Source organism: Pipistrellus hanaki (assembly GCF_964339955.1).
Source record: "Pipistrellus hanaki genome assembly, chromosome: 5".
Classification (NCBI taxonomy): domain Eukaryota; kingdom Metazoa; phylum Chordata; class Mammalia; order Chiroptera; family Vespertilionidae; genus Pipistrellus; species Pipistrellus hanaki.
This window is the reverse complement of record NC_140507.1, coordinates 1,038,523-1,060,643: the sequence shown is the minus strand read 5'-3', so window position 1 is coordinate 1,060,643 and position 22,121 is coordinate 1,038,523. Positions and strand designations below refer to the sequence as shown.

At 69.5% G+C, this 22,121-nt stretch overlaps 1 protein-coding gene across 3 annotated transcripts in view; it reads left to right on the top strand.

Annotated features, from left to right (window-relative positions):
• The window catches only part of CARD11 (caspase recruitment domain family member 11), a 56,126-nt gene extending 41,053 nt beyond the window's left edge, over positions 1-15,073 (top strand). For 2 of the 3 annotated variants that reach the window (XM_084886134.1, XM_084886136.1), the window contains 13 exons: positions 897-997; positions 1,617-1,669; positions 3,608-3,740; positions 4,119-4,320; positions 4,528-4,654; positions 6,491-6,731; positions 7,440-7,536; positions 7,891-7,986; positions 9,477-9,612; positions 10,528-10,707; positions 11,614-11,738; positions 13,043-13,158; positions 14,484-15,073. In XM_084886134.1, the coding sequence (XP_084742260.1) occupies positions 897-997; positions 1,617-1,669; positions 3,608-3,740; positions 4,119-4,320; positions 4,528-4,654; positions 6,491-6,731; positions 7,440-7,536; positions 7,891-7,986; positions 9,477-9,612; positions 10,528-10,707; positions 11,614-11,738; positions 13,043-13,158; positions 14,484-14,688 (1,812 nt within the window). In that variant the 3' untranslated portion in view covers positions 14,689-15,073. The remainder of the gene's footprint in view (positions 1-896; positions 998-1,616; positions 1,670-3,607; positions 3,741-4,118; positions 4,321-4,527; positions 4,655-6,490; positions 6,732-7,439; positions 7,537-7,890; positions 7,987-9,476; positions 9,613-10,527; positions 10,708-11,613; positions 11,739-13,042; positions 13,159-14,483) is intronic. The other variant, XM_084886135.1, reaches the window with a different exon arrangement.
• Positions 15,074-22,121: the final 7,048 nt, after the last annotated feature.

Sequence of the window (22,121 nt, the reverse complement as noted above, 5' to 3'; positions counted from 1 at the left end):
GGTGTTCTGTGTGTGTGAGGGTGTTCTATGTGTGAGGGTGCTCTGTGTGTGAGGGTGCTCTGTGTGTGAGGGTGCTCTGTGTGTGTGAGGGTGTTCTGTGTGTGTGAGGGTGCTCTGTGTGTGTGAGGGTGCTCTGTGTGTGTGAGGGTGTTCTGTGTGTGAGGGTGTTCTCTGTGTGTGAGGGTGCTCTGTGTGTGTGAGGGTGCTCTGTGTGTGAGGGTGCTCTGTGTGTGAGGGTGTTCTATGTTCTCTGTGTGTGTGAGGGTGTTCTGTGTGTGAGGGTGTTCTATGTTCTCTGTGTGTGTGAGGGTGTTCTGTGTTCTCTAGTTGTGTGAGGGTGCTCTGTGTGGGTGAGGGTGCTCTAGGCCTCAGATGTGTCCACCTCCGGCCGCCGCCCCAGTTTAGCTGAGGGAGGAGCCCGCGCCCACCCGCTCCGGGGCTGTAGGAACCTCACAGGCTGTGGGGTGGGGCACTCTGCTGCAGCCTCTCAGTCTCTCAGCCATGGGGGGGGGGGGGGGGGGTGTGGATGCTAGGGGCCCAGACGCCCCTTCCCCAGCCCAGAGGCCGCAGGGCCTCCTGGGTCTCAGGCACCAACCAGTGCCTCTCCCACCTCCCCACCCCCAGGCAGAAGTGGGGACCAGTGATTCTATCCCCGGGGACTCCCCGAAGCTGTCAGCTCCAATCCAAATGCGGCCCTGAGAAGGGGCGGGGGGGAGGGGAGGGGGGAGCGGAGGGTGGGCAAGGAGACATGCAAACACAGTAGTTGGCAAACTGCGGCTTGAGAGCCACTTGTGGCTCTTTGGCCCCTTGAGTGTGGCTCTTCCACAAACACCACGGCCTGGTGCCCGCGGGCACGGAGGGTGGCATGGCCCCTAACCCACCCCTGCGGCCGGCAGCAGCCCCACCGGAGCCGGTCCAGCATCATGTCCATCACGGCCGAGCCCCCCGGGAACGACTCCATCGTCAGGCGCTACAAGGAGGACGCGCCCCATCGGAGGTGGGTGCCCCCCCCCCCCCGCCCTCCGCCAGCCGCCCTCCGGCCAGCGGGGAGGGCAGCAGCGGGGACCCATCTTACAGACGAGGAGCCCGAGGCCCCCAGCAGGGACACGCCCGCCAGCCAGCAAATGGCAAAACCGGAAGTCAGGTCCTCTGCGGCGGCTCCTGGCTCCGGGTGTGGTCCCGGCCAAAGAGCCAGCGACCGTGCACGCCCCGACTCCTCCCTCTCCCCGCTCTCCTCTCTTGGGAGCCACCAGGGTCCCAGAAAGCACAGTCCCTCAGGATACAGCTGGGTGTCGGCAGCTGGCGTGTCGCGCTCCAGGCTGAGATCGTCGGGGCCTGAAGGGCGAGAGCACAGGGGCGGGTGGGCTGGTCCAGGGTAGTGAGGCTCGTTGTTCCGGTCCTGCCCGGACCCGGCTCGGGCCTCCGTACTTCGGGAAAAGAAGCGCACGTGAACTTGGCTCCTAGGAGAAGGCTGACACCTTGATCCCTCCCCAGCAGAGCACCCGCCTCACCCCCCCCCCAGCCCGAAGCCCTCCCTCCGCTGACCACCCTCTCTCGGTCCTCTCTCCCGCGCCCACGCCCTCGCCCACCCGCCCGCGCCCTCCTGTGTCTTGCAGCGCCGCGGACGAGGACAACGACAGCGGCGGCTTCGATGCCTTAGACCTTGACGGTGGGTACCCGGCGGCCTGGCCTGAGCGGGAGCGGGCCTGCTGGGACGGAGCCCTGCACTCAGTAGGTCCTCAGGAGCCAGGGCCTGGGTTCTGAGAGGGCGCCGGGCGCTGCCCGCGCTCAGATAGGCCTCTGCCCCGTGGGCTGCTGGGCTGGAGGCGCGGAGGGCCTGTCCTCTGGGTTTTTGTTTTTGGGTGTGTTTTTATATTTTTATGGATATCAGAGAGGAAGAGAGAGGGAGAGAGAGAGAGAGAGAGAGAGAAGCAGCAGTGATGAAAGAATCATTGCTCTTCTGCCTCCTGCACGCCCCTTCTGGGGATGGAGCCAGCAACCCGGGCGTGTGCCCTTGACCCCCGGTCCGTAGGTGGAAGCTCAGCCACTGCGCACGCTGGCCGGGCCTGCCCTCTGCTCCGTGGCGGTGGGACACGGCTGCTGCGCGGGGGCCGGGCTCGGCCTGGTCTGGAAAGGGAACAGCGCTCGGGCTGTGGCGGCGCCGGGACGCCTGCCTCGCGGGCCTGGTCCCGTCGGACAGACGCCCAGCGCCGGCCGGAGGCGTCTCTGCTCTCATTTTGCAGAATCAGATGCAGGCGCGGCGGGGGGCGGCGGCCTGCGGCAGGGCGACCGCCTGAGTGTCCATTCATTACGCCGTTAACCAACCTGAGCCGGACGAGGAGGGGTGGGGGGGGCGGCTGGGGAGGGCAGCAGTTACAGAGGCCTGGGGCTGGGAGCGCGGGCTGGGAGGACTGGTGGCACCCGAGACCGGCGCCCTGGCCAACTGTGCCGTGCGGGGCCCGGGAAGGGGCTGTCTCTGGGGGAGAGGGTGGGCAGCCCCGTTCCCCACCCCCACCCTCCCGACAGCCGGCGGCCTGCCTCCGCCCGCACCTGCTGAGCCGGTGCCTCTCGGGCCTGGGCCGGGTGCACAGACGCACGCGTGTCCCGCCGAGGCAGAGGCTGTGGCCGAGGGGCCGGTGCGGAGTTCAGCCGGCGGGCGCACCGGCGGCGGGCGGGCGGAGGGGCAGAGGGTCTGGCCCCCGGGGATGGCTCTCCGCCCGCCGCAGATAAAATGGGAGATTAGCGGCTCCGTAATTGGGAGCCATCAGGAGCCGTCCAGCGTTAAGAGAGGTTAGCGTTAATGGAGGCCGGGAGCCAGGAGAGCCGGGAGTGTGGAGGGGACGCCGGAGAGTTCCGGGCAGCGGGCCAAGAGAGGCTGCAGCGTCCGGACAAAGCCCCTCGCAGACCAGCCTGTGACCGGCCCGAGCAGGTCCCCGAGCCTCTGAGAGCCCTGTGGACGGCTTCCCCCAGCCTCCCCCCCCCCCAGCGCTCTGTCCTGCCGAGTGGGGGAGGGAGGGGGAGGGGACAGCTTTGCAAGGTCTAGCCCAGGGGTCCTCAAACTTTTTAAAGTGGGGGCCAGATCACGGTCCCTCAGAGAGCTGGAGGGCCGGACTATATGAACTACTAATTCCTACTGTAACACCTTGGCTGCGCTCACTGCCCAAAAAACCTGGCGGGCCGGATCAGACTCCCCTGGGGGCTGCATGTGGCCCGCGGGCCGCAGTTTGAAGACCCCTGGTCTAGGCTTTGCCCTCCTGCCCCACCCAGCCCCCCCCCCCCCCCCCGCCAGCCTCCCAGGCCCGGACCTGGTCCAGGCACTGAGACCTCAGGTGGTCCCCACTGAACCAGAACCAGAACCATCAGCTGCGGCGGCCGCCGCCTTTTCCAGACGCAGGGACGGGTCCTTAGAAAGCAGCCGGCTGTGGGCTTCCTGCAAAGAGGGGCTCCTGGTGGGGGCCAGGCCGTCAGCATCGGGGCGCAGGGGCCTGGCTGAGGCTGCCCTGCTCCCAGCTCCTCACTCGGGGGGCGGGGGGCCTCCCAGGAGCGGCCTGGGGCACCCTCCCTGCCCCGCCCCCGCTCCCCGTCCTGAGGGCCCCTCCCTTTGCAGACGACAGCCACGAGCGGTGCTCCTTCGGCCCCCCCTCCGTCCACTCCTCCTCCTCCTCCCACCAGTCCGAGGGCGTGGACGCCTTCGACCTGGAGCAGGTCAACCTCATGTTCAGGAAGTTCTCGCTGGAAAGGTACCGCGGCCGCGGGAGGGGGCGCTGGGCGGCGGCCACTCACCAGCTGAGACCCCACGAAGGGGACCGCCCGCCCATGGCCCCCTGAATCCAAGTCCCCCAATCAGAACCACTTCCCCGGACCCATCCGGCCCAGCGGGAGGGCTTCCCGGCCACAGGCAGCAGGCCCGCTGTGTGCCCCGCCCTGGCACAGGAGGAGGGCGGAGCCTGGGCCTCCGGGCAGCGGTGTCCACCGCTGGCCACTGCCAGGGCCAGGAGCAGCTCGGCTTCCCGCTCTGCACACGCTCCCTCGCGGGGGCTGCGGGGGCAGCGCCCGCCTCGGTGTGTCCGGGGACAGGTGCCCGCTCCAGCTGACCCCCCATTCCGTTTCCCGCCCAGACCCTTCCGGCCGTCGGTGACGTCAGTGGGGCAGGTGCGGGGCCCGGGGCCCTCGGTGCAGCACGCCACGCTGAGCGGCGACAGCCTGCCCTCCCAGCTCACCCTGCTCGGCGGCAACGCGCGCGGCAGCTTTGTGCACTCGGTCAAGCCCGGCTCGCAGGCCGAGAAGGCGGGGCTGCACGAGGGGCTGCAGCTGCTGCTGGTGAGCGCTGGGCCCGTGTCCCCGTGTCCCCCCGCCCTCCTCACGGGGTTCTGGAGCCTGGGCCGGGCGGGTGCACACAGGCCAGCACAGGTGGGGGAGGGGGTGGACAGGAGGCCAGGAGGCGGGTGCGGGGGGGGGCGCTCCCATTTCCGGGGAGCGGCAGCCTGGGCTCCGCACGGCCCAGCAGGAACGGGGTCTGCTCCCCAGCTCGAAGGCTGCATCAAGGGCGAGCGGCAGAGCGTGCCCCTGGAGTCCTGCACGAAGGAGGAGGCGCACTGGACCATCCAGCGCTGCAGCGGGCCCGTCACCCTGCACTACAAGGCCAACCAGGAAGGTGAGGCCCTCGGCACGGCCACGGGCACCGGGCGGCAGGGCCCCGGCGGCCCCTCCTCGCTCACCGTGTGGGAGGAGGATCTGACGGGCGGGGGTGGGTGGCAGCAGGAGGCGACGGAGTGAGCACCACACACCTGCCTGGTGCGCCTCGAGCGCCCACCCAGCGGGGGCGCTGCGGTCCAGCCAGGAGCAGGGGCCCGAGGCCGCCGGTCCCAGCGAGGGAACTGGCCCTGCGGCCCGGTCACCCTCCGGCCGGGCGGAAGCTGCTCCCTCACTGGCTCCCAGCCCCGGGTTGGCGTGGCTCTGCGGTGGCCACTCTGGTGCGAGCAGGGCCGTGCAGCCACAGGGAGGGCCTGCCTTGGCGCCAGGACAGCCAGGCCGCGCCCCTCCTGGTCGGCCCCAGCGGCTCCCCGACCCCTCCTGGTCGGCCCCAGCCGCTTCCCGGCCCTCCCGGGCCAGGCCCCGGTGGGAGCGCCGAGCTCTGCCTTCCCCAGTCGCGCCCTCACCTCCGCATTTCCCGCGTGACCACCGCTGCAGCTGGCGCTTATTTTTAGCCCCGGCTTATGAATGTTTCAGCAGCGCAGAAATAGGCTCCCCTCGCCGCCCGCCTCCCGCAGCTTCGGGCAGGACCTGGGGGGGGGGGGGGGGCGGGCCCAGAGGTGGGCAGCGGATGGCGCGGGTCTGGAACTCAGCGCAGGGTCTCCTCCGGGCGGGGAGCTCAGAGAGCGACTGGCATCGACATGACCTGGCGTGTGGGGGCCTGACCGGCGGCCCTCACTTCCCCGTGCACACGCGCACACGCCTGCTGGCTCCGCCGTCCCCGGGCGGTGTGGCGTCTGACCAGCTGTCTCTGGGCCAGCCGTTAGGGCCGTGCGGGTCCGTGTTCCCGCGCTCACTGCGGGTGGGGCTGTGAGGGCTGTGTGTGTCCGTGTTCCCGCGCTCACTGCGGGTGGGGCCGGGAGGACGGGATGTCACAGGCACCCCCTGTGCAGCGTTGGCTGCCTCTGGGCTCGACGCCCTGCTTCTCCAATGGGGTCTGAAGACCATGCTGGTGAGCAGTGGTGTGGGATGGGTGTCACCCGGGGGCCCGGGGGCCCGCCCTTTCAGAAACCCACACGGCAGCCTGTGCTCAGCAGACACGTAGCCACGGCCTGAGAACCCCGCTCTGTGACCGTGTCCACGGACACGGGCCCGCCGTCCACCAAAGACACACGAGGGTGCTCGTCCCAGAGCTGCTCATAGCAGCCACGGACGGGGCCGCACCCAGGTGCACGCAGGAGAACGCCCCGCCACGTGGAAGAGTGCACAGCGAGGACACGGGCACAGCAGCGCGATGGCGCTCCAGGGCGGGATAGAAGCGGACGGGGTGGGGGCGCTGTTGGCTGCACATGTGCGGCGGCACGCTGGCCTGCGGAGGTGGCAGTGGCAGGGGCGGGGGTCCCGGGAGGGGCATGGGCGGGAGGCGGGGGAGCGCTCTGAGTGGTGCTTGCCGCGGGGGTCCATCTGGGAACCGCCAGGCTGAGTCCGCGATGACGCTCTCACTCGCTGTGGCCAGTTGTGCGTTGACTAGAGGGCGGGTGGGATGATGGGACTGAAGCGCCTGTGAGGAGGGGCGGCGTGGAGGCAGAGAGGTCCCAGATGTGCTGCAGCTCGGCCCAAAACGTGGCTCTGAGCTTCCGGAAGCCACGACGAGGAGGGCACCCGTGAATGGCCCAGCCGTGCGTGCCCAGCAGGACGGCGTCTGCGGGGCCAGCGCTTGGAGAGGAGTCCAGCCGTGCGTGTGCCCGGGGGGAGGCCCGGCACCGGCTCAGCCAGTCCGTGTCCCCGCCCCGCCCAGGGTACCGGAAGCTGCTGAAGGACATGGAGGAGGGCCTGGTCACCTCGGGGGACTCCTTCTACGTGCGGCTGAACCTGAACGTGTCCAGCCAGCTGGACGCCTGCTCCCTGTCCCTCAAGTGTGACGACATTGTGCACGTGCGGGACACCATGTACCAGGACCGGCACGAGTGGCTGTGCGCCCGCGTCGACCCCTTCACCGACCAGGACCTGGACCTGGGCACCATCCCCAGCTACAGCCGGTGAGGAGCCCGGGCACCATCCCCAGCTACAGCCGGTGAGGGGTGTGGGCACCATCCCCAGCTACAGCCGGTGAGGGGGCCCGGGCACCATCCCCAGCTACAGCCGGTGAGGGGTGTGGGCACCATCCCCAGCTACAGCCGGTGAGGGGGCCCGGGCACCATCCCCAGCTACAGCCGGTGAGGGGCCGGGCACCATCCCCAGCTACAGCCGGTGAGGGGGGCCTGGGCCAGCAGCTCAGCTGCGGGGACGATGGGTGCCTCGGCCCTGGAGCCTCGGGGCCCGATCCGCCTCCCAGGAGCCTCTGCCTGGGCGGGTGCTGCTGGCGCCCTCATCCCGGAGCGCCCACTGGGTCCTCCGCCCACAGCTCCCGGTCGTCCACTCACCTTCGGTCCGTAATGACTCAGCAGCCAGGGCTGAGCCCCGGCCTCCCTGCTGGGCGCACGGGTGTCTGTGACGCGTCTATAAAGGCCAGCGCCACGGCCCAGGCAGCCTGTGGGGCGGCCTCTGCAGACCCCGTTCCCAGATGGGGACCCCAGGCCCACAGCAGGGAGGTGGCTCTGCCTGGCCCCAGGGGGCAGGTGTCAGGCCCGGAGGGAGGCTCCCTGTGTCCCCGGGGCCTCAGAGCTCACAGCCGCACGGCCCCTGCTCAGGGGTGCCCTGCCTCGGCTCCCGCCCTGAGGCTCCCCTTCCTTCCCGCCCCTCCCCAGAGCCCAGCAGCTGCTCCTGGTCAAGCTGCAGCGGCTGATGCACCGGGGCAGCCGGGAGGAGGCCGACAGCGCCCACCACACCCTGCGGGCCTTCCGGGTAGGTCCCGGCACTGCCGCTCTGGCACTGCCGCTCCGGCTCCTCCCCGTCTGGAGGGAGGCAGCCGGGAGCGGGCAGGTCCAGGGGTGAAGGGTCCCGGGGGGGCTTGGTTCTCAGGACGCCCGCCCTGTGACCTGGGCTCGGCGATGCTGAGCCAGGGCTCTCGTCACCGTGGGAACGGGTCTCGGCTTCTCTTGCCGTCGGAGCTGCCCCTGCCGGGACGCGAGTCCCTGGCGGGCACTTCCCTGTCCACTCGGAGGGGCTGGCGACACGCCTGAGTCTCGGTGGCGATGGCGGTGGCGCTCCGTGTCCTGCCGGGCACCGGGGCACTGACGGGGGGTAAACTGGTTTCAGAACACCCTGCAGCCCGAAGAGCCACTCCCCGCCAGCGACCCCCGGGTCAGCCCCCGCCTCTCGAGAGCCAGTTTCCTGTTCGGCCAGCTGCTCCAGGTGAGGTCCCGGGCGCCCGCCGCTCTCCCACCCCATCCCCGTCCCCGCCCTCCAGGGGCCTCACGGCGGGTCCTAGGCCGTAGGCGGGCTCTGCACCTGCAGGGAGCAAACCGCTCTCCTACGGCTGAGGAAGCCCGGGGGTAGAAGCTCACCGGCTGTTCGACGGTATCAGATGCCCCTAAGGCACACCAGGAAGGGGCCCACGGTCTCTGACCCCGGGGGCGTGTGGTCCCTCCCCGGACGGACGCTCCTTCTCCGAGCGGCCGGCCAGCGGCCGGGGAGGGAACCCCAGCAGGTTCTCCACCTCTCCTCCAGCCACCGGGGCAGTCCCGCTCTTTGGGACCAAAACAGTGTCCCTCACACCTCCTCCTAGAGGACTCCTTTCCACAGCCGTTACCAGGGAGCACAGAGTAGGTGGTGGGGATCACGTGGAACCAGAAGTGGTTTCACACGCAGACCGTGAGCAGTCCATGTGGCCGTCCCATGTGGCCGTGGCCGCGGTCACGGGTGACGGCTGAGGGAGCACCGAGCTGGCCTGCAGGGAGGCGTGTGCAGGGGCTGCGCTGATGTGTCCCTGTACCATTCTATCCTGCTGGTGGGACACGGGAGACCCAGAGCCACGGGGAGCGGGGTGACCCCAAACTCGGGAGGATGCAGTCGGGCAGCGGGGAGTCCCAGCAGAGGGAGCAGGACCTGCTGGGCCTGAGGCGTCCCGAGGGCAGGACCACGGAGCACACGCTACTGCCCACATGTCACCCTAGGGCCGCTTCACAGCAGACAGAGACCCCAGCCCCCTGACTTCCCACCCAGCTCTCCGACTTCCCTTCCAGCCCCCACCTTCACTCCCAGCCCCCCCACTTCCCTCCTGGCTCCCCGACTTCCCTCCTGGCAGAGGAGGGTGTGGAGAGACGCAGTGTGTCCAGGGGATATGGTGGGAGCCTGGGTTCTGTGCCCGCCATGGGGCAGCCCTCTCCGCCCCCCACACCTCACCCCTGAACTTGGGAGGGAGCCGAGGACAGCAAGGAGGGGTGCGGAGAGCCGTTTCCGGGAGGTGGGGCTGTGCTGTCCGCCCCGGAGCTCCCAGCCAGGCCTTCAGCGGCCGCACCCCAGGCCCCACCGCCTGCAGAGGCCGCACCGTGGTCCCCGGATGCAGGAGCCCTGGGCCTGGGCTAGGGTGCCTGTCCACTTAGTTATCTAACGACACCCACGCACAAGGGCCATGGGCCCGGGAGACCTCCTGTGCCCCAGGAGATGGGCAGCTGGGCCGGGCTGGGAGCTGTGGGCTGGGAGCCGTGGGCGGGCTGGGAGCTGAGGGCCGTGGGTGGGCTGGGAGCCATGGGCGGGCTGAGGGCCGTGGGCAGGCGGAGGGCCGTGGGCGGGCTGGGATCCGTGGTTGGGATGAGGGCGGTGGGCGGGCTGAGGGCCGTGGGCGGGCTGAGGGCCGTGGGCAGGCTGCACAGAAAGGGGGTGACAGCGCCCCCCACCCCCAGTTCGTCAGCCGCTCGGAGAACAAGTACAAGAGGATGAACAGCAACGAGCGTGTGCGCATTGTGCCCGGGAGCCCGCGGGGCGGCCTGGCCCGGCCCTCCATGGACGCCACCAAGCTGCTGGCCGACCGGCCGGAAGGTACGGCTGGCCCCGCCCGGCCCGGCGGCTCCACCGGACCATCTCCCTCCCATCGGGCGCCTCCGGGCCTCAGCTGGGGGGCGGGGTGGGGACACAGCCCCCGGTGCCTCCGCCACGCCCACCCCAGCGAGCCCGCTCCAGGGGCTCCGGGCTGGAGGGAGCCGTTTGCTGGCTCCTGTCCCCCTGCCGGCTCCTGCCGTGCTTCAAGCCGGGGAAGGGCCCGGGCCCCGGCCCCTGGGCAGGCCTGCGGGTGGCAGAGCAGGGCCTGGGCTGGAGGGTCAGACAGAGCACACGTCCAGCCCCTGGTTTCCGGAAGGAGGCTCCTCCACGCCGGCCCGGGGCAGGAAGGCGGGCAGGAGGCGTGGCTCCTGCCTCTGTCCCTGCAGCTCCCAGGGCTCCTCAGTGCACCCAGCCCCTCCTGGCGCCCAGTCAGCCCTGCCCCTTGCGGCTCCCGCCGTCCCCTGGCTCCCTGGCGTCCACCTTCTCTGCCCACATGGATCTCACTCCAGCCCCTCGCTGTCCAGCCCCTCGTCGGAGCAGTGTCCCTGCCATTCACCCCAGGCCCCTCCTCAGCACTCAGCGCTCGGTGCCGTCTGGAGGAACAGAGTCTGTGATTGCTCCTTGTGCCTGTCTGCCCTCTGCCACCTCAGCCCCCTGGCACGGAGCGCCCAGAGGCAGGGCCGCGTGCCCGCTCACTGTCCTCGCCCGGCTCTCAGCACAGGGCCTGGCCCCGGGTCACTCCGTAGCGTCCTGGTGGCCGGGCCGTCTGGAGCCTGTGGGCGTGCCGTCGGCACTGCCTTCCAGACCCGGGCCCCGCGGTCATCCTCCCTGGAAGGACCCGCGAGGCCGGAAGGCACGGGGCCTCCGTGCCCACCCGGGCCGGGCGGCCGGTCACCCAGCCTCTCTGTCCCCCAGAGCTGGACCCCGAGAGCGAGCTCAGCAAGAACTTCAGCCTGATCCCCTACAGCCTGGTGCGCGCCGTCCGCTGCGAGCGCCGCCGGCCGGTGCTCTTCACGCCCACCATGCTGGCCAAGGCGCTGGTGCAGCGGCTGCTCAACTCGGGGGGCGCCATGGAGTTCACCATGTGCAAGCCAGGTGAGCCCACGCGGAGCCCCGCCTCTGCCGGGCCGTCACCGCGGCGGCGGCGTGGCCGGAGTGGCCAGGAGGTCTGTGTGCCTCGCCAATCTCACGTGGGGGCCACAGCCAGGGAGCAGGTCTTCCCTTCCCCGCTTCACACTGACGGTGGCAGGTGAATGCGGTCTCAGGCTCACCCAGGGGTACCCCCCATGGGCCCTTATGTGGGAGACAAGCCACCCCATCACTGGGGACTTCTGCATCCTCATGTGGCAGGGAGACAGTGATGGTGGGTGGGTGGACGGATGGATAGATGAACAGGTGGGTGTGTGGATGAGTAGATGGATGGGTGGGTGGTGGATGGATGAATGAATGAATGGGTAGATGAATTGATGGATGGATGGATGGATTGGTAAGTGGATTGATCGCTAGATGGGTGGGTGGTGGATGGATGGTGGATGGATGGATGGATGGATGGGAGGATGGGTGGATGGATGGATGATGACTGGATGGGTGGTGGATGGATGGATGATGGGTAAGTGGATGGATGGGTGGGTTGGTAATCAGATTGATAGGTGGATGGATAGATGGATGATGATGGACTGGTGGGTAGATGGATTGATGGGCAGATAGTGAGTGGGTGAGTGAGTAGAGCAGGAATCCTTCATGGTTATCATCAGTGCAGCCAGTGCTGAGCCGCGCTGCCCAGTGGACTTATGCTGAGGAGCAGACGCGTGTTTGCTGGCAGCCGGCTGTGCGAGGAGGCCCAGCGCGTCCTCGGGAGGCCTCCAGGGTGGGAGGCGGGTCGTGTGCAGGCGGCCAGGAGGGGCCAGGAGGACCTGCAGCTCGTCCAGCCCGACGGGAGGCAGAGTCCCAGCATGGGCCCTCGCCGCCTCGGCCTCGCTCAGGACTGGCCTGTCCCCGCAGACGTGGTCACGAGGGACGAGTTCCTCAGGAAGCAGCGGTCGGAGACCATCATCTACTCCCGAGAGAAGAACCCCAACACCTTTGAGTGCATCGTCCCCGCCAACATCGAGGCTGTGGCGGCCAAGGTGAGGGGCCGCAGGGGCGTGGCCCTGCCCGCTGACCGCTGAGGCCTCCTCGGCAGAGGCTGAGCACCGAGGGGCTGTGACCGGCTCCACCCTCTCCCGTCCTCCCTCCACGCCGCGTCCCAGCTCTGACGTGCCCTCCTGTCTCAAAACCGCCTTCTGTTTCTGCTGCTTCCGGGGTTCCAGTTCCCGCTGTTTGTGGGGGCAGGGGGTGCTTGGCTGTGATAACAAGGGCCAGAGATGGAGAGTGTGTCGGGGCTGGGGCTGGGGCCGGGGCCGGGGAAGGGCAGCCGTGGTGACGGGTGTGGTGTTGGCCGAATGAGGGCAAACGGAGCGCCCGGGGTGGTGGCAGGACAGGAATGGGTGCCCGGCAGTGTCCTCTGGAGCTGGTGATGACCCTCAGCTGCCTGAGCACCGAGCTCCCTCTTGGTCCAGGGCCTCGTGGAAGCACAACTCCCGACCTTGGGCGTGACCTTGGGGCCGGCCAGGAGCTCGCACGTGCCGTCCAGCTGACGGTCACGCCAGCACCCTCTTGGCCTGGGCTCTGTGGACGATGGGAGCGGGTGGGTCTGCAGGTTGCAGCGAGGTCCTGTGAGCTGCCGTGGCGATGCCGTCAGATCGGTGGTGGATGGACGGATGGGCGGATGGGTGGGTGGATGATGAGGCCTGCAGCAGCTGCGCGGTGGCAGGAGCAGTGGGGGGACCTGGGCGCCGGTGTCATTTCTCCATCCCATGGGGCGCTCCCGGGCGGTTCTGTGGGCGCCGTCCGCGGCCCCCGCCTGGGAGCATGTGGGTTTTCCGCATTCACGCCCACCTGGTGCAGACACGGGTGTTCTGTTCTGGAAGCCGCCCCGCAGCCACAGGGGTGGTCCCCTCAGAAGGGAGCTGGCAGTGCCAGGAGCCAGTGGACACCCCATGCCCCGCCGGGGCCCCCGCTCCCTCCTCCCACCCCCCCAGGACCAGGGACGCCTTGCAGGGCGCCCAGCGCAGCCGTCCTCGTGCCCCTGGGACCTGGTTAAGACCCAGTCAGGCCGCAGGGGCGCCTGGGCTCCCGGGCTCCCAGTGCCTTCTCCCCGCATGGCCCAGAGGAGGGCAGGATTCGCGGTTGATCATTCCCTGGTTCTGCCTTGGTTCAGCCATGGCACTCTGAGCTCTCAGCCCGGTCTGCATCCCAGGCCCCGCCCTTCATCCCAGGCCCCGCCCCGCCCCGCATCCCAGGCCCCGCCCCCTGGATTTCAGGCCCCGCCCCGGCCCTCCCTGGCTGGGGAGCTGGGTGGCCTCTGACGCTGGCGGGGCTGTGCCTGCAGAACAAGCACTGCCTGTTGGAGGCGGGGATCGGCTGCACGCGAGACCTGATCAAGTCCAGGATCTACCCCATCGTGCTCTTCATCCGGGTGTCGGAGAAGAACATCAAGAGGTTCAGGTAGGGCTCCGAGACCCTGAAGCACCCCTCCGCCCCCCCCCCCCAGCCGCGGGGCTCCCACCTAGAGCAGCCTGGACAGGGGTGAGGCCAGGTCGGGGTGCAGAGGAACCCGGATGATGCTGAGGTTTGGGGTCCAGGAACACGCATCACCTCCGACCCCCCTCTCCTCGCACACGGCCAAGAGCCCACTGCGCGCTGTCACTGGGTGTCTGCGGGGTGCCTGCTGAGTGCCAGCACCTAGGGGCCCCGAGGGAGCAGATGAGAACAGAGGCCCCCACTGGCCACTTCACACACACCGGGCGGCCCTCATCCGAGCTCGCTGCGGGAAACGGGATGGAGGCCCCAAATTAACATCCCACCGGGGGCCACAGCAGAGCGACAGGTGCTCACCCACCCCGTTCACGCGGGCAACCAAGCGCCCACAAGGGGCCGGAGCCAGCGAGCGGGGCCGTCACGCACTGGGTAGTCGTCAGCCCCTGGGGTGGAGGAGGGGAGGGGAGGCACCCTGTTTCTGCAGGGCGCGTGGTGTCTCCCCTCATTCCCGGCCCGCAGTCACCCCTGAAACCGGAGCCGGCTCTGTCCGGTCACCTCTACTCCCTGGTGATCTCAGGTCCTGTGCCTCCGGGGCCAATGCTCCCCCCCCTCCACCCCCACACACACACACACACCCCGCTTTCAGGGCAGGGACTCGGACACCTGAGCCAGGGGGGCCCTCTGTGTGGCCTCCCCTGCACGGGGCCCGAGAGGCACGTTCAGGGAGACGGGGTGCAGGGCCGGGGCTGGGCGGGCAGTGGGTGTTCAGTGGGGACGGACGCTCAGTGTGGGGAGATGGAAGGGCTGGAGCTGGAGGCAGTGATGGTGCGGCCACGTGAATACTCTCTCCGCTGAGCCGTGCGCTGAGGAGTGAGGATGGAGGGTATCACGTGCCCCTGGCCACAGGAGACGTGAAAACAAAGCGGTTTCAATCCCCACCTCCTGGGATTTCCATAGGAACACGGGCTCGTACACGTGTGTGAGAGGCAGCCGCTGCTGGAGGAGCAGCGCAGGGGTGCGGTCAGCGGGTGGGGATGGACAGGCCACTGAGACCATTCGGCCCCGCCCTGCCCAGGAGTGGGGAGGGGTGGTCAGCGGGTGGGGAGGGGTGGGGAGGGATGAGAAGTTAGGAGAGGTGGGGAATGGGAAGAGGTGGTCTGTGGGGTGGGGAGGGACAGTCAGCAGGGTGGGGTGTGGTAGGGGGTGGCCAGAGGAGGGGGGCCCGGCCGGCGGCTGGGCTGGGCTGGGCCGGGCCGGACCGGGCCGGACTGGGCCGCGCTGTCTGTCCGCAGGAAGCTGCTGCCGCGGCCGGACACAGAGGAGGAGTTCCTGCGCCGCTGCCGGCTGAAGGAGCGGGAGCTGGAGGCGCTGCCCTGCCTGTACGCCACGGTGGAGCCGGACGCCTGGGGCTCCGTGGAGGAGCTGCTGCGCGTGGCCAAGGACCGCATCGGCGAGGAGCAGCGCAAGACCGTGTGGGTGGACGAGGACCAGCCGTGAGGGCGGCCGGGCGGACTCGGCGTGCGGGCCGCCGGGTGGGGCTCCGGGCTCCGGGCTCCGGGCGGGGGCAGGGGGCGCCCACAGTGCCGCCGGCCGGGCTCCTCCCCCCCCCCCCCCCCCCCCCGCCGGAGCCGGCACCGAGCCCTCGAGGGGGCGGAGCAGCTTGTCCCGCGGGCTGGGGGCCGAGGGGCCGGCGGCTGCCAGAGCGGGCAGGCCCGGGCCCGGCGGGAGGAGCCGCGGCAGCCGGGCTGTAACGGGCAGGCCTGCGGCCTGGATGCGGGGCCCGGGCTCGGCTGTGGGCGGGCCACTCGGAGCGCGTTCCCAGCGGGACCCAGCGGTGGGGGCCGTGCCGCTGTTGTTTTTCTGCATTAAAATGTCTCCGTTTCCTCGGTTTCCAGCACCCTGTCCTCGGGGGCTGCAGGGTCTCAGCTCCTCCACCTTCCCGGCCTGCAGCCTCGGCCGGGGGGTCAGGCTCACGTGGTGGCGGTGAGGGCGGGTGAAGGTCCTCCGAGTTTGCCCAGGGCGATGGGGGGCGGGGGGCGGGTCTCCTCCCTGGACCACGGCAGCCGCTCACGCCCGGCGCCCCGAGCAGGCCCTGGGCTCCGCCTCACCAGCCCCGGTGGGGGTGGGGGTGAGGGTGGGAGTTCAGTGGGGCTCAGGCCTCAGTCACACCTGACCTCGAGCCTAGTCACACCTGTGCTCAGGCCTCAGTCACACCTGACCTCGGGCCTAGTCACACCTGTGCTCAGGCCTCAGTCACACCTGACCTCGGGCCTAGTCACACCTGTACTATGCTAGTCACACCTGTGCTCAGGCCTCAGTCACGCCTGTGCTCTGGCCTAGTCACACCTGTGCTTGGGTAGTCACACCTGTGCTCTGGCCTAGTCACACCTGTGCTCTGGGCTGGTCACACCTGTGCTCTGGGCTGGTCACACCTGTGCTTTAGCCTAGTCATACCGGTGCTCAGGCTCTGTCACTCCTGTGCTCGGGCCTCAGTCACACCTGTGCTCTGGGCTGGTCACACCTGTGCTCTGGGCTGGTCACATCTGTGCTCGGGCCTCAGTCACACCTGTGCTCAGGCCTCAGTCACACCTGTGCTCAGGCCTCGGTCACGCCTGTGCTCAGGCCTCCATTAACTAGGCCTCGGGCTGAGCCTGGCACATGGCCTTCAGCACCGTGACTGGGGATCCCAGAGAGTCCCCAGGAGGTTCTGTGGCCCAGGCTGAGGAGCCTGGAGAGTCACAGAGGCAGCCAGGCTGTCCTAGGGGAGGGGTCACATGGGGTCACACCAGGCCATCCTAGGGGAGGGGTCACCTGGAGTCACACCAGGCCGTCCTAGGGGAGGGGTCACCTGGGGTCACACCAGGCCATCCTAGGGGAGGGGTCACCTGGGTCACACCAGGCCGTCCTAGGGGAGGGGTCACCTGGGGTCACACCAGGCCGTCCTAGGGGAGGGTCACCTGGGGTCACACCAGGCCGTCCTAGGGGAGGGGTCACCTGGGGTCACACCAGGCCGTCCTAGGGGAGGGGTCACACCAGGCCGTCCTAGGGGAGGGGTCACACCAGGCCGTCCTAGGGGAGGGGTCACCTGGGGAGGGGTCACGGTCAGACCAAATGCAGGAAGCCTGGTGCCCGGGTCTGGGGGAGGCTGGGGGCGAGGAGGCCGTGCGGAGAACGTGGGAGAGGCCCAGGCCCTCCCTCCCGGCCCCTCCACCCTCCACCCATCCCGCGGGCCGGGCCCCGCCTCCAGGGCCTGTGCAGGGCAGCCTCGGCCCCAGCAGCGTCCGGCTGGGCCCTGGGCCCTGGTCCGCACCGGCCCTCCCCGGCAGAGCCGTCCCGCGGCCGCGAGCGCCGCCTGGAGACCAGCCGCAGGAAGGGAGGCCACGGGCAGGGAGCAGCCTGGAGAGGCCGCCTGGAGACCAGCCGCAGGAAGGGAGGCCACGGGCAGGGAGCGGGGGCGTCGGGGAGAGGAGATGGGGGCTTCCCGGTTCGTTCGGACGGAAGTCAGCCGTTTGTGGGCGACGGGCCGAGGCTGCCGACCCGTGCTTGTCTGAACCGGTGCAGCCGCCGCCGGGACCACTCAGCACCGAGTGTGCCTTCTCCCGCCCGTGTCACCTGGCTCCGAGGCTTCCACGGTGCTGCGTGTACACACGCACACACGCACACACACGCATGTTTCAGCAAACGCGTCGGAGGCCTGGGAGGCGTCTAGTGCCCTCTAGTGGCGAGAGGGGTCCACTACTTGGTGGGGGGGGGGTGCCACGTGTTTGGGTGTGTGCGTGTGCACATACATGTGTTTGTATGGTGGGCACATGCATGTGTTTGGTTGCGTGTTTTTGCACATCCATGCACTTGGGTGTACACTGAGTTTTTGTACGCTCATGTACACATGTATGTTTGGGTGTGTGCATGCACGTTTCTGCTCACGCTGGAGTGTGAGGTGTCAGGTCCAAGGTGGGCACACATGGGCATGGCTGCCGGGCTCTCAGGCACACGTCACACACATGTACCTGGAGACCCCACCCCTGGCTTTTCTCCATCACCCCGGCCCAGCTGACGGCCTGTTCCCCCGGCTGTGCCTGCCATCCACCCCCCCCCCCCCCCCCCCCCCCGCTCAGTTCAACTTCCCCAAACAGCTTGGCAAGCCCAGCCGCCGACCCTGTCCGTCAGGCCGGCTGCCCTGGCTTTCGGTCAGAGTCCAGGCGGTGCCTGGGCCCGTCCCCTGGCCGGAGTCTGCCGTCCTTGGGGCCATAAATCTCCCAGGACCAGCTGTCCCGGCTGTGGGATGGCCTGGCCTGTCACCTCCAGGCACGGAGTCCTGCTCAGCTTGTCTTCCGTCCCCGAGTGACGGCCCCCCAGGAGGTCCCCAGACCTTCCACATACTGGATAAACCCTGCGTCCCTCACGCTGGCCGGGCGGGCTGTGTGGAGGAGAAGCCCCTTGATGACCCAGTCCCACCAACAGGGTTGGGCCTGGCTGCACCACTCATGTCCCCGTGAGCCTGAACGGGGGCCTCAGTGTTTCCACCTGTGAAATGGGCGTGGGTCTCGGACGCGCTGGTGAGGTCTGCGCGCTGGTGGGAAGCTCCGCTGAGAACCTCGCCTCCGTGGGGGCCGGACGCTCAGAGCCCCATGGAACCCTCCATCCCGGGTGACAGGAAAGGGAAACTGAGGCTCAGCGAGGCAGGCCTCCCCGAGGGCAGGAGCGGAGCAGCCGGGACGTGCAGCTGGCCCGGCTCACCCAGAAGTGCGGGCTCTGCAGCGCCCCCCAGAGCACGCGTGTGACCCTGCACCCGCGGGGAGGGGACGCCGCGGCTGCCGGGGGCCCGCAGAGCGCCCCCTGCGCAGGGGTGTGACAGCCACAGGCACGGGGGGGGGGTGCCTCGTCCGTGGGCACCGGGCTGGGGGCTCCCCCAGAGCCCCGGGCTCATTCCCGTCCCTCCCCCACGTCTCCGCACCCTGAGCGCCAGGGGACCCTCCGGCTCCCACGAGGTGGCAGCGTCGGACCCGCCACCCCCTGAGCCGCGAGGGGCTGGCCCCCGGGCCCGGTGTGGCCAGGGGAACGGACAGCCTTCCCCGGAACGCCCGGCCGGCAGCACCTCGAACGCCTGGGACGCAGAGGCACCCAGGGGTGCCCCCATCCTGTCCTGCGAGGCGTGGCTGTGGCCCCCACCCGCAGCGGGGACCGGTCCTGGGGCTCAGCCGCCTCTGCCCGGGCCCCCCGCCCCCGCGGGCTCGGGCGTAAATTAGAATTCCATTTCATTACGGCGCCAATCCATCCCGCGGGCTAACAAAGCCGGCCTCCGGCGGTAACTCACCGCCCCCGCCGCTCCGAACTGCTGAGCTGCACTTTCCCGAATTTATGGCGCTGGCGGGCCCCGGCCTGAGTTACAGCCCGTGTGACGGCCGCATTCTTCTGCAGCCGTCCTCCCGGCAGCCGGCAGCCGAGGGGGGGCTGTTCTCCGGCTCCGGCTTTGTTCTCCGGCCGCCAGGCCCCACCACCTGCCCAGGCAGACACTCCCCAATGCAGGCCCCGGCCACCCGCCCAGGCAGACCCCCCACCATCCAGGCCCCGCCACCTGCCCCAGGCAGACAGACACCCCACCATCCAGGCCCCGGCCACCAGCCCCAACCAGACACCCCACCATCCAGGCCCCCAAACACCCCCCAGGCAGACAGACACCCCACCATCCAGGCCCCCAAACACCCACCCCAGGCAGACAAACACCCCACCATCCAGGCCCCGCCACCCGCCCAGGCAGAGGCCCGAAGCGGTGCCAACACCCAGCTGAAGGCACTGCCGTGTGATCCGTGAAGGAAGGCGTGCCAGAACCCATTTCACAGATGAGCTAACTGAGCCCGGGCCTGCGCACGCCAGGGCTCACAGCTCAGCCTCTGCAGCAGGAAGCACCCGCCCAGGTGCGGCCACTGTGGCCCGGCGCCTGGCAGGCAGCACCGCCTGCGCGGCCTCAGGTCAGAGCAAAAGAGCGGACGCACAGGCCTCAGCCAGAGCCGTGGTGGGGCCGGGCGCCGGGCTCCGGGCTGAGAGACAGACCAGCCGGCGGGTCCCCTGCCAAGCCGGCCAAGGTGCTGGGCGTGGCAGCCGCCCACCGGAGCAGGTGCGCAGAGCAGGCCCCGCGCACAGACGCTGGGGGGAGGGGGGAGGGGGAGAGGGGAGGGGGGAGGGGGAGAGGGGAGGGAAATAAGGAAGAGGGGGGAGGGGGAGGGGGGAGGGGGAGGGAGATAAGGAAGAGGGGGGAGGGGGCGCAGTGGGCAGGGCCCGGCAGGGACAGGGCCAAGGGCAGGCCTGGGCAGCACGGCCCCCTCCTTGCGAAAGGCGGCCCAGCCCCCCACCCCCCACCCCCACCCCCACCCCCGCTCCCGCCCCCACCCCCGCCCCCGCCCCCACCCCCACCCGCAGCCCCCCCGGCCCGCGGCCCCCCCGCCCGCAGCCTCCGGGAAATGGGTGGGCGGTGCCTCCGGGAGGGAGTTCCCAGAACCAGAGCGAAGTATGTGCCCTGCGCCGGGCAGGGCCGGGGCGAGGCAAGGGGACCCCTCCGCTCACGCCTCGTCAGCCCGTGTTTACCAGCAGTTCCGTCCGCGGGCTGCGGTGTCCAGACAGGAGCCCTGCCCTCCGGGCACTCGGCTCAGGGGACGCGGCCAAGTGCTGGGAGGGAGACCGGGACGGGGCGGCCGGGGGCGGGTCCGGCCGGGGAGCCCGGAGCCGGGAGGGTCGGGAGGGGAGGGCCGGGAGGGGCGGCGTGCTCAGGCCTCCGGCTCCATCGCTGGACACAGCTGGGGTCTCTGGGGAGGTCCTCTCTGCAGCAGACGGAACTTTCTAGTATGCACCGGTGTGGCCCGGTCCCTGCCCAGCGCAGACACCTCCGGGCACCCACTGCCCTCGGGGCAGAACCTGCCCTGCAGTCTGGTCTCCACTTCCTGCGCCAATTTGGTCAGCTCACCCTCTCTCTCTCTCTCTCTCTCTCTCTCTCTCTCTCACACACACACACACACACACACACACACGCACACGCACACGCACACGCACACACACACAGGCACACGCAGTCCCACGTGCACACACATGTACACACACTCCAGCCGTGCGAGCTTGGCCGGCCCCTCCCTGTCTGGCGGGTTCCACTCCCTTAAAGCTCAGGGGGCAGAGGCTGCCCTGCGCCCGCACGGCCCCCCCTGCCTCCACAGCTGCTCACGCCCCAGCTGGCCTTTGGCGCTGGCGGACGTCCGGGCGTGAGGGGCGCCCCTGCCCGACCCTGGGCCACCGCCCTCCCCGGAGCCGGCAGCTTCCAGACTCAGCCCGGAGCCGAGGGCGGAGTGGGCAGACCCTGGGCTCGAAGCTGAGGCCCTGGCAGGGGGAGGGCGCTCTGGAGCCGCGGGGGTGACGCTGCCCCCTCGGCCTGCAGCGTGGGGGCGGGCGCCTGGCGGGGCAGGCTGTGCAGCCGGCGCGGACCAGGCCTTGCAGACCCAGCTTTCCCGACGGCCACGGCCAAGGCGGGTGGGCAGGGCTGCTGGCGGGGTGGCACCCTGCCACAGGCCTCCCGGGCCTGGGCCCCAGCCTGCCACCACCTTCCCAGGCTGCCCGGGGCGGGGCTGGGGAGCCCGGAGGCGGTCACACCTGCCTGGTGCCGGGGAGGACACAGGAGCTGATGGGAACAAACAGCAGCTGGAAGCTCATGTGTGGCTCATGCATGAGATTCGCCAACACTCCCCTCCTCTCCCCAACAGGCCTCAGCAAGTGTTCTTGTGTGGTGAGAGCGACACCTGGTGGCTGCAGGTGGAATTTCAAGTCGTGGTCCGGATGCTGGGTTCACCCCCAGCAGGACCCGCCCTTCTCCGGCAAAGGGGAGACCACCCCTGAGCTTAGCGGTGGCCCAGCAGGTGCGGGAAGACTCAGGACAGCGGGACAGCGGCAGTGAGGGGCAGCTGTTGGGCCACACCTCCCAGCCCATCATTCATTCACTCACTCATTCATTCATTAATTCATTCATCCCCCAAACAGATATTAGGTGCATGCAGTGGGCGCCTAATGTTTGTTTGGGGGATGAATGAATTAATGAATGAATGGGATGAACACAGGGTCACGCGTGGGTTTCCGAGCTTACGCCCCAGTAGGGCGGCAGTAGCAGGAGTGTGAGGAATGGGACACTGAGTCCGTGCCCTGAGGATTCAGGAGTGGAGCCCACACCCTCCTCCTCAGGCCTTCCTTCTGTGAACCTGCTGTCAGCCTCGCCTCCCAGCACGCACCTGGACATGGGCCCTGAACCCCAGCCTCCCGGGGCGCCTGCAGGCCCTGGTCACAGGTGAGGGCCAGGCCTCAGGCTGTGCACCGGCTGTTCCCTCTGGCTGCGGTGCCCTCCCACCTCCTCCCGGGACAAGCCCCCTGGCCCTTTTATAGCAACATCCAGGACCACCTCTTCCCTGAAGCCTTCCCTGATACGCCACAGGCAGAGCCCGCCCCGTCCCCTGTCTGTGCCGTGTGCATGAGCCCTGACAAAGCCGGGACGTCCAATGATTGCAAACCCGGGCCTGGGAGCTGGGGGCCCAGACTCCGCTGCCTCCGGCCTGCGCGACCGCGGGCAGGCGTCTAACCCCCCGCAGCCCCCACTCCACCGGTGAAGACAGGACGTGCCATAACCCGCTCCTCCTCGCTGCAAGACTGCAGAGCGTGGAGGTCAGGGGAGGGCTCGCACGGGAGAACACGGGGCAGGGAGCCGGCCGGCTGCTGTGTCGCCGCCCAGAGGCCACGGGGTGCCATCCGCTCCCCACGAGACTCGGGTGTCTTGCTGTGTCTTGCACGGAGTGGGCCCATGAATTTTCCCGGGGCCCTGAATTGTGGTCTGGACCCCCAGCTGGAGGCAGAGGGGGTCAGGGTCCCGCCAGCAGCCAAAGGGGTGTCTTCTCAGAGCTGAAGAG